Source organism: Babylonia areolata, chromosome 21 (genome assembly GCF_041734735.1).
Source record: "Babylonia areolata isolate BAREFJ2019XMU chromosome 21, ASM4173473v1, whole genome shotgun sequence".
Taxonomy (NCBI): Eukaryota; Metazoa; Mollusca; class Gastropoda; order Neogastropoda; family Buccinidae; genus Babylonia; species Babylonia areolata.
The window spans coordinates 2,439,277-2,455,329 of NC_134896.1; the positions used below are offsets into that span (position 1 = coordinate 2,439,277).

The 16,053-nt window shown below is 42.3% G+C and overlaps 2 protein-coding genes across 7 annotated transcripts in view; one reads left to right on the forward strand and one right to left on the reverse strand.

The window, feature by feature from the left end:
* LOC143296524 (serine/threonine-protein phosphatase 2A 56 kDa regulatory subunit gamma isoform-like) overlaps window positions 1–858 on the forward strand; it is a 62,527-nt gene extending 61,669 nt beyond the window's left edge. Inside the window, exons 17-18 of one of the 4 annotated variants that reach the window (XR_013057152.1) lie at window positions 192–494; window positions 547–854. Coding sequence is in view for 3 of the 4 variants with exons in the window: in XM_076608525.1 (XP_076464640.1) it covers window positions 192–347 (156 nt within the window). In the remaining variant the exon portion in view is untranslated. Of the gene's footprint in view, window positions 1–191 lie in introns of all 4 variants that reach the window. The other 3 variants (XM_076608525.1, XM_076608523.1, XM_076608524.1) reach the window with 3 other exon arrangements.
* Window positions 859–11,210: 10,352 nt separating this feature from the next.
* On the reverse strand, window positions 11,211–15,553 carry LOC143295908 (uncharacterized). 3 transcript variants are annotated; one of them, XM_076607591.1, is made up of 2 exons: window positions 11,484–15,553; window positions 11,211–11,343 (listed from the first exon to the last, which is right to left on the reverse strand). In XM_076607591.1, exon 1 carries the CDS (start codon window positions 14,109–14,111, stop codon window positions 13,164–13,166), a length of 948 nt encoding a protein of 315 aa, XP_076463706.1. In that variant the 5' UTR covers window positions 14,112–15,553; the 3' UTR covers window positions 11,211–11,343; window positions 11,484–13,163. The 3 variants fall into 3 exon arrangements, with proteins under 3 accessions (XP_076463706.1, XP_076463707.1, XP_076463708.1); XM_076607592.1 differs by lacking the exon at window positions 11,211–11,343 and having other exon boundaries at window positions 11,381–11,670; window positions 11,749–15,553; XM_076607593.1 differs by lacking the exon at window positions 11,211–11,343 and having other exon boundaries at window positions 11,381–11,696; window positions 11,749–15,553.
* Window positions 15,554–16,053: the final 500 nt, after the last annotated feature.

Here is a 16,053-nt window from a genome sequence, read left to right on the forward strand (position 1 = left end):
GAGTGTGTGATTGTTTGGTGTGTAGTAAAGAGGGAAAGAAGTGATTGTTGGTGTGTAGTAAAGAGGGAAAGAAGTGATTGTTTGGTGTGTAGTAAAGAGGGAAAGAAGTGATTGTTTGGTGTGTAGTAAAGAGGGAAAGAAGCCCTGAGAGGAGGAGGAAACATAAAGTTGTTTTTCTTGTTGTTTCCCAGATGAAGAAGAAGCCGCGCGACAAGCCATTGCTACGCCGGAAGTCTGAGCTGCCACACGACATGTCGATGATGCGTGCATTGGAGACGCACCAACGTGCCGACCAGTTCCTTACCACCTCCTCTGAGAATAGCAACAACAGCAGCAGCAGCAAGTGACGTCGTCATGTCGTTAGTCACCTCACCCAACCTCTCTCTACACTCCTGGGCTTCTGTTGTTTTGTTGACCTTGATCGCCAGTCTCTCCCAGGTCGTTAGGTCAACAGTCAGGGGGTTGTCTTTAGGTCGTCAGGGGGTCGTCTTTAGGTCAACAGTCAGGGGGTCGTCTTTAGTTCAACAGTCAGGGGGTCATCATTAGGTCGACAGTCAGGGGGTCATCTTTAGGTCAACAGTCATGGGGTCATCTTATGGGTCATCTTTCCCAGTTCATTAGGTCGACAGTTACGGGGTCTGCTTGGTTGGTTCATCAGTACTGGGTGTGAGATATCATGTGGACTGCTTGGTTCATCAGTACTGGGTGTGAGATATCATGTGGACTGTTTGGTTCATCAGTACTGGGTGTGAGATATCTATCATGTGGACTGCTTGGTTCATCAGTACTGGGTGTGAGATATCATGTGGACTGTTTGGTTCATCAGTACTGGGTGTGAGATATCATGTGGACTGTTTGGCTCATCAGTACTGGGTGTGAGATATGTGGACTGCTTGGTTCATCAGTACTGGGTGTGAGATATCTATCATGTGGACTGTTTGGTTCATCAGTACTGGGTGTGAGATATCATGTGGACTGCTTGGCTCATCAGTACTGGGTGTGAGATATGTGGACTGCTTGGTTCATCAGTACTGGGTGTGAGATATCTATCATGTGGACTGTTTGGTTCATCAGTACTGGGTGTGAAATATCTGTCATGTGGACTGTTTGGTTCATCAGTACTGGGTGTGAGATATCTATCATGTGGACTGTTTGGTTCATCAGTACTGGGTGTGAAATATCTGTCATGTGGACTGTTTGGTTCATCAGTACTGGGTGTGAGATATCTATCATGTGGACTGCTTGGTTCATCAGTACTGGGTGTGAGATATCTGTCATGTGGACTGCTTGGTTCATCAGTACTGGGTGTGAGATATCTATCATGTGGACTGTTTGGTTCATCAGTACTGGGTGTGAGATATCTATCATGTGGACTGCTTGGTTCATCAGTACTGGGTGTGAGATATCTATCATGTGGACTGTTTGGTTCATCAGTACTGGGTGTGAGATATCATGTGGACTGTTTGGTTCATCAGTACTGGGTGTGAGATATCATGTGGACTGCTTGGTTCATCAGTACTGGGTGTGAGATATCATGTGGACTGTTTGGTTCATCAGTACTGGGTGTGAGATATCATGTGGACTGTTTGGTTCATCAGTACTGGGTGTGAGATATCTGTCATGTGGACTGCTTGGTTCATCAGTACTGGGTGTGAGATATCTATCATGTGGACTGCTTGGTTCATCAGTACTGGGTGTGAGATATCTATCATGTGGACTGCTTGGTTCATCAGTACTGGGTGTGAGATATCTATCATGTGGACTGCTTGGTTCATCAGTACTGGGTGTGAGATATCATGTGGACTGTTTGGTTCATCAGTACTGGGTGTGAGATATCTATCATGTGGACTGCTTGGTTCATCAGTACTGGGTGTGAGATATCTATCATGTGGACTGCTTGGTTCATCAGTACTGGGTGTGAGATATCTATCATGTGGACTGTTTGGTTCAACAGTACTGGGTGTGAGATATCTATCATGTGGACTGCTTGGTTCATCAGTACTGGGTGTGAGATATCATGTGGACTGTTTGGTTCATCAGTACTGGGAGGTGGGAGGGGGGGTGTCTGTTCATATGGGGTCACCTTGTTTAGAATCATGTAACAAAAGAACAGTTTTCTTTTTTAAATAATTGTGACATTATGTATCAACATTGTTAATTATTCTACTGTTTGATTCTTGCCACAGGTGGCAGAAACTTGCTTGTATCACTTGTCCCCGCCCCCTTGCTCCTAGGATTGTCTGTGGACTTGTGGATACAGAACTGTCAGCTTGTGGACTTGTGGAAACAGAACTGTCAGCTTGTGGACACATGGAAACAGAACTGTCAGTTTGTGGACACATGGAAACAGAACTGTCAGCATGTGGACACATGGAAACAGAACTGTCAGTTTGTGGAAATGTGGAAACAGAACTGTCAGTTTGTGGACACATGGAAACAGAACTGTCAGTTTGTGGAAATGTGGAATCAGAACTGTCAGCTTGTGGACACATGGAAACAGAACTGTCAGCTTGTTGACTTGTGGAAACAGAATGGTCTTTCACAGTTAGTTTGTGGACATATGGAAACGGTGAACTGTCATTGGGTTTTCTTCTTGTGTTGTAAGTGAATTGGATTTGGTGTGAATGGTGTGTGGGTGTGTGTGTGTGTGTGCACAACTGATGGGCCGCAATTGACGGTAGCAGGATTGACATGTGTGACTGATAAATTTTTGCATGGACAGTGTGTTGTCAAGGACACCGTTGAGGTTCCTGACTGAACTGGAAAGAGGGATGGATATACTGCCAAGTTTGATTGTGTCAGTTGTGATGGAAGAGAGTTTTTGTTTAGTTCCTATGATCATTGTTTCAGTTTTGTCCGCATTCAATTGTAACATATTTAGAGTCATCCAGTTTTGAATGTCCAGGAAGCAGTTGGATGTTTCTTGCAAGAGTGACAACAGTTTTTCAGGGGTATCACTCTTCTGGAGTTGAATGTTATCAGCATAAGAATGATGACTTGCATTATGGTGGTTGATAATTTCAGCGAGGGAAGCAGTGTACAGTGTGAAGAGTACTGGGCCTAAAACAGATCCCTGTTGGACTACATATTTGATTTTAACGGGTTCAGACTGGAAATTATCAACAATGACAGACTGGAATCGATCAGTGAGATAAGATTTGAACCAGTTGAGAACAGTGCCATTGATACCAAATGTAAAATGAAGACTGGAAAGAAGGATTGAATGGTCTATTGTGTCAAAGGCGGCTGACAAGTCAAGAAGAGTGAGAAAGGAAATTGTCCTGAGTTGGACACTACCAGTAGATTATTCAGGATGTGGAGGAGAGTGGTTTTGGTGCTGCGGTCAGCACAATAGGCAGATTAAAAGGGTTGGATGAGATTGTTGAAACAAAGGTGGTTGTATCTGCTTCAGGACAGCTTTTTCAAGGAGTTTGGACAGGAATGGAAGGTTAGAAACTGGTCAGTAGTTTTTCAAAATGTTTGAATCGTCTGTCCTGAATTTCCCAGGGGAACGGGTGATTGGTGTATGCATCATCATCATCATCATCGTCCTGAATTTCCCAGGGAAATGGGTGGTTGGTGTATGCATCATCATCATCATCATCGTCCTGAATTTCCCAGGGAAACGGGTGGTTGGTGTATGCATCATCATCATCATCATCGTCCTGAATTTCCCAGGGAAACGGGTGGTTGGTGTATGCATCATCATCATCATCATCGTCCTGAATTTCCCAGGGAAACGGGTGGTTGGTGTATGCATCATCATCATCATCATCGTCCTGAATTTCCCAGGGAAATGGGTGGTTGGTGTATGCATCATCATCATCATCATCGTCCTGAATTTCCCAGGGAAACGGGTGGTTGGTGTATGCATCATCATCATCATCATCGTCCTGAATTTCCCAGGGAAACGGGTGGTTGGTCATCATCGTCCTGAATTTCCCAGGGGAACAGGTGGTGTATGCATCATCATCATCATCATCATCATCATCGTCCTGAATTTCCCAGGGGAACAGGTGGTGTATGCATCATCATCATCATCATCATCATCATCGTCCTGAATTTCCCAGGGGAACAGGTGGTGTATGCATCATCATCATCATCATCATCATCATCGTCCTGAATTTCCCAGGGAAACGGGTGATTGGTGTATGCATCATCATCATCATCATCATCATCATCGTCCTGAATTTCCCAGGGGAACAGGTGGTGTATGCATCATCATCATCATCATCATCATCATCGTCTGCCCTGATCTTCCCCAGGGAACAGGTGGTGTGGTGCATGCATCATCATCAGCATCATCATCGTCATCATCATTAGTCGTGACCTTCCCAGGGGAACAAGTGATGTGGTGTGGGGCAGACTTGAAGTGAATGTTGGGTGTAAGTGACAACTGATAACAGACCCAGTTCTTTGTTTAGGGATAGACATCAGTGTCCTAAGTGACAACTGTGGACTGATCCAGTTCTTTGTTTAGGGATGGACATCAGTGTCCTAAGTGACAACTGTGAACTGATCCAGTTCTTTGTTTAGGGATGGACATCAGTGTCCTAAGTGACAACTGTGAACTGATCCAGTTCTTTGTTTAGGGATGGACATCAGTGTGCTAAGTGACGACTGAACTGATCCAGTTCTTTGTTTAGGGATGGACATCTGTGTCCTAAGTGATGACTGTGAACTGATCCAGTTCTTTGTTTAGGGATGGACATCAGTGTCCTAAGTGATGACTGAACTGATCCAGTTCTTTGTTTAGGGGTGGACATCAGTGTGCTGTGTGTTCACATTGTCTTTGTGTTGGTGCAGTCTGTCATTAGTCCTTATTGAGAGAGAGAGAGTGTGTGTGTGTGTATTCTTTGATAATTGAGGTTATTGGATGAAGTTATTAAGTTTGGCATAATTGTTCAGGAGAGAAAAAGATAGATGTGTAATTTAGGAATGGTTGTGTCGTGTGCTGCCAACACTGTGTGATGTTGTACTGGGAACAGGTGACACCATAAGTAGGTCATCACTCAGCAACATGAAAGGAGATAGAAAGACATGTTGAGTGGTGCCTGGATATTGGTTTGTTCAAGCCATGGTATTATTTCATGGAAAGTTTCATGTTTTGTTGTGTTGGTTATTCTGTTGTTCAGTTTGTGTCACTTTGTTGGGTTGGTTGTTTTGTTGTTCAGTTTGTGTTATTCTGTTGGGTTGGTTGTTTTGTTGTTCAGTTTGTGTTATTCTGTTGGGTTGGTTGTTTTGTTGTTCAGTTTGTGTCACTTGTGTTGGTTGTTTTGTTGTTCAGTTTGTGTTATTCTGTTGGGTTGGTTGTTTTGTTGTTCAGTTTGTGTCACTTGTGTTGGTTGTTTTGTTGTTCAGTTTGTGTCACTTGTGTTGGTTGTTTTGTTGTTCAGTTTGTATCACTTCGTTGTGTTGGTTGTTTTGTTGTTCAGTTTGTATCACTTTGTTGTGTTTGTTGTTTTGTTGTTCAGTTTGTATCACTTTGTTGTGTTTGTTGTTTTGTTGTTCAGTTTGTGTCACTTGTGTTTGTTGTTCTGTTGTTCAGTTTGTGTCACTTTGTTGTGTTGGTTGTTCTGTTGTTCAGTTTGTATCACTTGTGTTGGTTGTTCTGTTGTTCAGTTTGTGTCACTTTGTTGTGTTGGTTGTTCTGTTGTTCAGTTTGTGTCACTTGTGTTTGTTGTTCTGTTGTTCAGTTTGTGTCACTTTGTTGTGTTGGTTGTTCTGTTGTTCAGTTTGTGTCACTTGTGTTTGTTGTTCTGTTGTTCAGTTTGTGTCACTTTGTTGTGTTGGTTGTTTTGTTGTTCAGTTTGTATCACTTGTGTTGGTTGTTTTGTTGTTCAGTTTGTGTTATTCTGTTGTGTTGGTTGTTTTGTTGTTCAGTTTGTGTCACTTGTGTTGGTTGTTTTGTTGTTCAGTTTGTGTCACTTGTGTTGGTTGTTTTGTTGTTCAGTTTGTATCACTTCGTTGTGTTGGTTGTTTTGTTGTTCAGTTTGTGTCACTTGTGTTGGTTGTTTTGTTGTTCAGTTTGTGTCACTTGTGTTGGTTGTTTTGTTGTTCAGTTTGTATCACTTCGTTGTGTTGGTTGTTCAGTTTGTGTCACTTTGTTGGGTTGGTTGTTTTGTTGTTTGTGTCACTTGTGTTGGTTGTTCTGTTGTTCAGTTTGTATCACTTTGTTGTGTTGGTTGTTTTGTTGTTCAATTTGTATCACTTTGTTGTGTTGGTTGTTTTGTTGTTCAATTTGTATCACTTTGTTGTGTTTGTTGTTTTGTTGTTCAGTTTGTATCACTTTGTTGTGTTGGTTGTTCTGTTGTTCAATTTGTATCACTTGTGTTGGTTGTTCTGTTGTTCAGTTTGTATCACTTGTGTTGGTTGTTCTGTTGTTCAGTTTGTGTCACTTGTGTTGGTTGTTTTGTTGTTCAATTTGTATCACTTTGTTGTGTTTGTTGTTTTGTTGTTCAGTTTGTATCACTTTGTTGTGTTGGTTGTTTTGTTGTTCAATTTGTATCACTTTGTTGTGTTGGTTGTTTTGTTGTTCAGTTTGTGTTATTCTGTTGTTCAGTTTGTGTTATTCTGTTGTTCAGTTTGTGTTATTCTGTTGTTCAATTTGTATCACTTTGTTGTGTTTGTTGTTCAGTTTGTATCACTTTGTTGTGTTGGTTGTTTTGTTGTTCAATTTGTATCACTTTGTTGTGTTAATTGTTTTGTTGTTCAGTTTGTACTACTTACTATCAGCACACTGCTTGTGTTGGCTGGATACTTTGGTTTTTAGACCCCTCCCCTCATCCCCCACCTGCCCCCTCTCCATTGTGTCCATTCTGTTTCAGTGAAAGAGTGATTTCTTTCCAAGTTTTGTGCTGTATCAGCTTAAAAGGCCAAGGTTAACTTTTCCCTGTACCAACATTTACACTAAAATTAAAAAGAGACTACTAGGTTTTAGGGGTCTGTATTTAAATCATGTTGAAATTGTAATCAGTGGTAAAACTGTTGTTTGTTGTTGTGTATGAAGGATGCAGGAAGAGATGGCGCAACATGGCCATTTGGTATTGAGAACTGTGGTGACAAGGGGTGTCAGTAGATGTGTTACTCCATGTTGATAGCCAATACATCTTTATTCAATTCATTGAGACGGCAGAGCTGGCATAAAAAAAAACACCTCTCATTCACGTACACACACAGAGAATATAACGCACAGAGACAGGTACATTTATTTCCCATAGTTGTTGCTTTGTATGCCTGTGGGTGGGTTGCTACAGTTTTGTTGACATCTGTTGAGACAGAACAGTGATGGTTAACGTCGTTGTTTTTGCCAAATGAAAGGTTGGGGCATTGTTCCTTTTTCTTGATGTGTTGTTCTGTATACATGCAGCAAGATGGCTACCGTCTTATGTACCAGGTAGTTTTAGAAAGAGTGACCCAGCAGAGCAGTCGCTGACAGCAGTGTGCAGTTTGAGTGGTGATTACTTCAGCATGTAATGCTGGATTTCTGTGGGAAACATGTAGTTTGAAACACTTCAGCAGGTAATGCTGGATTTATGTGGTAAACAGGTAGTTTGAAACTCTTCAGCATATAATGCTGGATCATTCTCCCCAATACAGTGGACAAGGAATTTCAGGTGTTGCTGCAATTTTGGTTTTTAGGTTTCTGCATGAAAGGGAAGAAAGATGATATCAGCTGAGTTGAGTAGTGATTGTTAGCTTTCTTTGTTTCCTCACTTGAACCATGTGCCCCAGGTCAGTGTCACATTGACCTACTGGCTACATGATCAGTTTCTCTGCAGTGTTTTCATTGATTTCCTTGCTGCTTCACATTTGGCTTTTTCTACATGACAGTGTTTTCTGGGGAGGTAGATTGGTATATATGTGTTTTGTAACTTCACGACAACCATACACAGTATATCTGCATTATTACCTCATGACAACCATACAAAGTATATCTGCATTATTACCTCATGACAACCATACACAGTATATCTGCATTATTACCTCATGACAACCATACACAGTATATCTGCATTATTACCTCATGACAACCATACACAGTATATCTGCATTATTACCTCATGACAACCATACACAGTATATCTGCATTATTACCTCATGACAGCCATACACAGTATATCTGCATTATTACCTCACGACAACCATACACAGTATATCTGCATTATTACCTCACAACAACCATACACAGTATATCTGCATTATTACCTCATGACAACCATACACAGTATATCTGCATTATTACCTCACAACAACCATACACAGTATATCTGCATTATTACCTCATGACAACCATACACAGTATATCTGCATTATTACCTCATGACAACCATACACAGTATATCTGCATTATTACCTGACAACCATACACAGTATATCTGCATTATTACCTGACAACCATACACAGTATATCTGCATTATTACCTCATGACAGCCATACACAGTATATCTGCATTATTACCTGACAACCATACACAGTATATCTGCATTATTACCTCACCATAACCATACACAGTATATCTGCATTATTACCTCATGACAACCATACACAGTATATCTGCATTATTACCTCATGACAACCATACACAGTATATCTGCATTATTACCTCATGACAACCATACACAGTATATCTGCATTATTACCTCATGACAGCCATACACAGTATATCTGCATTATTACCTCATGACAACCATACACAGTATATCTGCATTATTACCTCATGACAACCATACACAGTATATCTGCATTATTACCTGACAACCATACACAGTATATCTGCATTATTACCTGACAACCATACACAGTATATCTGCATTATTACCTCACAACGACCATACACAGTATATCTGCATTGTTACCTCACCATAACCATACACAGTATATCTGCATTATTACCTCACAACGACCATACACAGTATATCTGCATTGTTACCTCACCATAACCATACACAGTATATCTGCATTATTACCTCATGACAACCATACACAGTATATCTGCATTATTACCTCATGACAACCATACACAGTGTCTGCATTGACTTCAGAACAATACATGTCTGCATTATGACCTCAGGACAATACACACATTATGTCTGCATTATCCCCAGATAAGCAACACATGGTAGATGTTAACTACCTGGTGTCTTGTGTTCACTGCCTGGTGTCTGTGCACATGGTAGATGTTCACTGCCTGGTGTCTCAATGCACATGGTAGATGTTCACTGCCTGGTGTCTGTGTGCACATGGTAGATGTTCACTGCCTGGTGTCTGTGCACATGGTAGATGTTCACTGCCTGGTGTCTCAATGCACACGGTAGATGTTCACTGCCTGGTGTCTGTGTGCACATGGTAGATGTTCACTGCCTGGTGTCTCAATGCACATGGTAGATGTTCACTGCCTGGTGTCTGTGTGCACATGGTAGATGTTCACTGCCTGGTGTCTGTGTGCACATGGTAGATGTTCACTGCCTGGTGTCTCAATGCACATGGTAGATGTTCACTGCCTGGTGTCTGTGTGCACATGGTAGATGTTCACTGCCTGGTGTCTCAATGCACATGGTAGATGTTCACTGCCTGGTGTCTGTGTGCACATGGTAGATGTTCACTGCCTGGTGTCTGTGTGCACATGGTAGATGTTCACTGCCTGGTGTCTCAATGCACATGGTAGATGTTCACTGCCTGGTGTCTCAATGCACATGGTAGATGTTCACTGCCTGGTGTCTGTGCACATGGTAGATGTTCACTGCCTGGTGTCTCAATGCACATGGTAGATGTTCACTGCCTGGTGTCTGTGTGCACACGGTAGATGTTCACTGCCTGGTGTCTGTGTGCACATGGTAGATGTTCACTGCCTGGTGTCTGTGCACATGGTAGATGTTCACTGCCTGGTGTCTGTGTGCACATGGTAGATGTTCACTGCCTGGTGTCTCAATGCACATGGTAGATGTTCACTGCCTGGTGTCTGTGTGCACATGGTAGATGTTCACTGCCTGGTGTCTGTGTGCACATGGTAGATGTTCACTGCCTGGTGTCTGTGTGCACATGGTAGATGTTCACTGCCTGGTGTCTGTGTGCACATGGTAGATGTTCACTGCCTGGTGTCTCAATGCACATGGTAGATGTTCACTGCCTGGTGTCTGTGCACATGGTAGATGTTCACTGCCTGGTGTCTCAATGCACATGGTAGATGTTCACTGCCTGGTGTCTCAATGCACATGGTAGATGTTCACTGCCTGGTGTCTCAATGCACATGGTAGATGTTCACTGCCTGGTGTCTCAATGCACATGGTAGATGTTCACTGCCTGGTGTCTGTGTGCACATGGTAGATGTTCACTGCCTGGTGTCTCAATGCACATGGTAGATGTTCACTGCCTGGTGTCTCAATGCACATGGTAGATGTACACTGCCTGGTGTCTCAATGCACATGGTAGATGTTCACTGCCTGGTGTCTGTGCACATGGTAGATGTTCACTGCCTGGTGTCTGTGTGCACATGGTAGATGTTCACTGCCTGGTGTCTGTGTGCACATGGTAGATGTTCACTGCCTGGTGTCTCAATGCACATGGTAGATGTTCACTGCCTGGTGTCTGTGCACATGGTAGATGTTCACTGCCTGGTGTCTCAATGCACATGGTAGATGTTCACTGCCTGGTGTCTCAATGCACATGGTAGATGTTCACTGCCTGGTGTCTCAATGCACATGGTAGATGTTCACTGCCTGGTGTCTGTGTGCACATGGTAGATGTTCACTGCCTGGTGTCTGTGTGCACATGGTAGATGTTCACTGCCTGGTGTCTGTGTGCACATGGTAGATGTTCACTGCCTGGTGTCTCAATGCACATGGTAGATGTTCACTGCCTGGTGTCTGTGCACATGGTAGATGTTCACTGCCTGGTGTCTCAATGCACATGGTAGATGTTCACTGCCTGGTGTCTGTGCACATGGTAGATGTTCACTGCCTGGTGTCTCAATGCACATGGTAGATGTTCACTGCCTGGTGTCTGTGTGCACATGGTAGATGTTCACTGCCTGGTGTCTGTGTGCACATGGTAGATGTTCACTGCCTGGTGTCTCAATGCACATGGTAGATGTTCACTGCCTGGTGTCTGTGTGCACATGGTAGATGTTCACTGCCTGGTGTCTGTGTGCACACGGTAGATGTTCACTGCCTGGTGTCTGTGTGCACATGGTAGATGTTCACTGCCTGGTGTCTCAATGCACATGGTAGATGTTCACTGCCTGGTGTCTGTGTGCACATGGTAGATGTTCACTGCCTGGTGTCTGTGTGCACATGGTAGATGTTCACTGCCTGGTGTCTGTGCACATGGTAGATGTTCACTGCCTGGTGTCTCAATGCACATGGTAGATGTTCACTGCCTGGTGTCTCAATGCACATGGTAGATGTTCACTGCCTGGTGTCTCAATGCACATGGTAGATGTTCACTGCCTGGTGTCTCAATGCACACGGTAGATGTTCACTGCCTGGTGTCTCAATGCACACGGTAGATGTTCACTGCCTGGTGTCTCAATGCATTGAGGAAGAACTGATGCACTGATAACCCAAGCCATGCACAGCGCACAAGTAGATTTGAGATGTCAGCCAGTACGTCTGGTTTCTTGGAACAGAAGAGAATTGAAGTTGGCTGTCAGTGGATCCTGTTGATGGATCCTGTCGGTGGATCCTGTTGATGGATCCTGTCAGTGGATCCTGTTTATGGATCCTTTCGGTGGATCCTGTTGATGGAACCTGTCAGTGGATCCTGTTGATGGATCCTGTCGGTGGATCCTGTTGATGGATCCTGTCGGTGGATCCTTACTGCATTGTGCCAGACATGCAGCAGAGCTGTGATGGTGTCACCTCCTGACAGCTTGTTGGGTTACTCTGCTGGTCAGGCATCTGCTTAGCAGATGTGGTGTAGGGTATATGGATTTGTCGGAACACTGTGACGCCTTGTTGAGAAACTGAAGTGACTGAACTGTGATGGTGTGTGTCTCTTACCTTCCAGCTTCTCTTTCTGCAGCAGTCCTCTGTGCAAGTTGATGTTACGCATCCACAGTTGTCATTGCTTGGGTTGTTTTTCATGTTCAGATGGGTTGTACACTGTGTTAGAGGTCTGAGACCAGCTGTGTGGTGGTGCACAAGTGAAAGATGAAAGTGAGGAGTATGTTCAGGACCTCAGTCTGGTTCAGTTAAGATATTAAGCCTTTCACTTCCCACAGCGGATATATCCGTGGTTTAAGGGTAACTGCACCATCAACAGTCCTGCCACTTGTTTGCATAAGCATACTTCGTTGCAAATGGCGACTGCCTTGATGCGTGCTTGAAACAATATCTCAGCAAGTTTTGGCTTGATTTTGATGCCTTTTTTTTATAGAATAGGTGACTAGAATTTTGTTTGATTTTCTGTATAGAAAAGAAAGGAAATGTTGATGATCTGAAATGATTGTGGTTATCCTGATGATGATGACATGCGACAAGGTCCACCAGCTGGAAGGGGGCAGGATCTTGTCAGAAGTGGGTATAGAAAAAACCCAATATTTTAGCTTCATGCTTGAAACCTTCAATTTGGGGGGGTTCATTTACTATATTGTTTAAAGTGAGTTTTTGTGTTGTAATATTTTCTTATAGTGTTTGTGGACATTTTGGTGGGAAAGTGTGTCAGTGTATATGAGTGGTTATGTGTAGTGTTTATGTTTAAATAAACATGATAGTGGAGGAAACAATGTAATTGACTTGATTGTTGTGTATAATACATTTGCTAATATTTTAGCACCATTTCCACACATAAAATAAACAAAACCTGTATTTTCTTCTCTTTTCTCAAAATATTTTGTGTATTTTTTTCTGAAAATCTGGTTTATCTTTCCCTGATCCCTAGAACTTAGGGTAATTATAATTATTGTCATTCATTTTCCTTTAAGAAATATACTTTTACATATGTTTTAGCTTAACTTTAATTTTTGTGATTTTGTTTTAGATGTTGGTGATTATTTTGCAAATATCACAAATAGTTCTGGAATGAAAGGGTTAAAAAAAAAAAATTTTAATAAATAATTTAAGTGTGTGCCTGTGAGAATGGCCTGCAATTGAACTGTGGAGTGAGTGAGGGTGGCAATATATCTTGTGACAGTCAGAGGAACCAATATTTTTACGTCAGCTGCTCAAAGATGCCCTGAATGTGGCCAATGTTGTTTGAAGTGTAATTTGTGGCTCTGTGTGTGAAGTGTAATTTGTGGCTCTATGTGTGAAGTGTAATTTGTGGCTCTGTGTGTGTGAAGTGTAATTTGTGGCTCTGTGTGTGAAATGTAATTTGTGGCTCTGTGTGTGAAGTGTAATTTGTGGCTCTGTGTGTGAATTGTAATTTGTGGCTGTGTGTGTGAAGTGTAATTTGTGGCTCTGTGTGTGAAGTGTAATTTGTGGCTCTGTGTGTGAAGTGTAATTTGTGGCTCTGTGTGTGAAGTGTAATTTGTGGCTCTGTGTGTGAAGTGTAATTTGTGGCTGAAGTGTAATTTGTGGCTCTGTGTGTGAAGTGTAATTTGTGGCTCTGTGTGTGAAGTGTAATTTGTGGCTCTGTGTGTGAAGTGTAATTTGTGGCTCTGTGTGTGAAGTGTAATTTGTGGCTCTGTGTGTGAAGTGTAATTTGTGGCTCTGTGTGTGAAGTGTAATTTGTGGCTGAAGTGTAATTTGTGGCTGTGTGTGTGTGAAGTGTAATTTGTGGCTCTGTGTGTGAAATTTAATTTGTGGCTGAAGTGTAATTTGTGGCTCTGTGTGTGAAGTGTAATTTGTGGCTCTGTGTGTGAAGTGTAATTTGTGGCTCTGTGTGTGAAGTGTAATTTGTGGCTGAAGTGTAATTTGTGGCTCTGTGTGTGAAATTTAATTTGTGGCTGAAGTGTAATTTGTGGCTCTGTGTGTGTGAAGTGTAATTTGTGGCTGTGTGTGTGTGAAGTGTAATTTGTGGCTCTGTGTGTGAAGTGTAATTTGTGGCTGTAATTTGTGGCTCTGTGTGTGAAGTGTAATGTGTGAAGTGTAATTTGTGGCTCTGTGTGTGAAGTGTAATTTGTGGCTCTATGTGTGAAATGTAATTTGTGGCTCTGTATGTGCTCATTCATCTTTCCTCTATGCGTTTAAATATACCTTTTTTTTCTTTGTTTTTAAATTAAAGGTTGGTATTATACATACTTACAAGTTGGTATCATTCATATTTAACAGTTGTAACAGAATCCTAAAATCATATGCGGGCCTGTGTTCTTTTTTTTATTTTATTCTTTTTTTAATACAATATACTATTCATTTTAAAAGAAATTGCAACTTCATAGTTCATAGCAGATTTTTTACCAAATTTGTGTTGTATGTAAGCAAGCATTGGGCACTTGCTGCAATTTCAATAGAACATAGATGGCTAAAGTGACGAGTGAAAAGATCTTTAGATTTTTGTCCTGCTGTTTTTGCCTTATTTCAAGTGAAAGCTGATGATGGTCATTGAGGCCAGAAAGGTTTGTCACTTTTCTTAGGTTGGCTCTGATGTTGGTCAGTGGTGCATCATGGGTGTGAAGGGTGTGTCAGTGGTGCATCATGGGTGTGAGGGATGTGTCATGGGTGTGAAGGATGTGTCAGTGGTGCATCATGGGTGTGAAGGATGTGTCAGTGGTGCATCACACGTGTCAAGGATGTGTCAGTAAAGCATCGTGGGTGTGAAGGATGTGTCAGTGGTGCATCCTGGGTGTGCATGCATGAAGCTTTAGTAGGATTGTGTGTCAGTGTGGGCGAGGGCAGTGAGACAGGGGAGAAAGGGATCCAGAAGTCAGTTGAATGAAGTGCAGGGTGTGTGAACACCACCCAGTGTTGATGGCCATCATCAGTGCACACACACAAGTCTGGTGTAAGGTGTTTGGGCTTTTGTCACCTTTTTTTTTTTTAGACCAGTTTGAGGATTTAAAAGAGCAATGAATTGCCAGAATTGAATTAAGTTCAAGCCCCTTGTTCTTTCCTTTGCAACAACAAACTGAAGCTGCCGTTTCCCTTTTTTTGTTGTTGTTGCTGTTTTTGTTCTTAATGTGAAAAATGCATACATAGGAGAAATTGTGGTAACACTTTGTACAAAGATGTGTGTGTGTGTCTTGTGTGCATATATTGGAGTAGCCAACAGGAGTCCGTGGTTTTGTTTGGTATTTAGCTGCAGCAGTAATGGTTGTGTTTGACCTGTGTTTGTGTGCTTCATGTCGGGTGAAAGAGTGCAATGTCACAATTGTAAAGGGCAGATGTACCAGTATTGTAGTACAACTGCACTTGTGTCAGAGGGAGCAATTGTTACTATCTACATTACCGATTTTGTACCCGATAGTGAGAAAGTGGTTAAAAGCGACTGCTAGTTTTGTGAAAGTGATATTGTGGTCTTTGTACAGCTTTCTTGTAGCCTTACATGATGTCTCCTCTCTCTCTCTTATCTACTTGATGTATATATGTCATGTGTACTTTGTGTTGACATAATGCAGTAATATAACAGGGAAAGTAAAAGAAAAAGAAAACAGTTCAAGAGAATAAAAGGTCTGGTAATGTGTGTGTGCATGATGTGAGAAAGTGTCTGAATCATGACATCCATTCATATGTACACTGCAGTGACACACACACACGACATCCATCCATCTGTACACTGCAGTCACACACACATGACATCCATCCATCTGTACGTTGCAGTGACACACACACGACATCCATCTGTACACTGCAGTGACACACAAACACACACACACATGACATCCATCTGTACACTGCAGTGACACACACACACATGACATCCATCTGTACACTGCAGTGACACACACACACATGACATCCATCTGTACACTGCAGTGACACACAAACACACACACACATGACATCCATCTGTACACTGCAGCGACACACACATGACATCCATCTGTACACTGCAGTGACACACACACACACACATGACATCCATCTGTACACTGCAGTGACACACACACACACACACAGACATACATCTGTACACTGCAGCGACACACACACACACATCCATCTGTACACTGCAGT

Coding starts and splice junctions, on each gene's coding strand:
- LOC143295908 (XM_076607591.1), bottom strand. CDS start 14,111: ATGAATGAGCACATACAGAGCCACAAATTACATTTCACACATAGAGCC.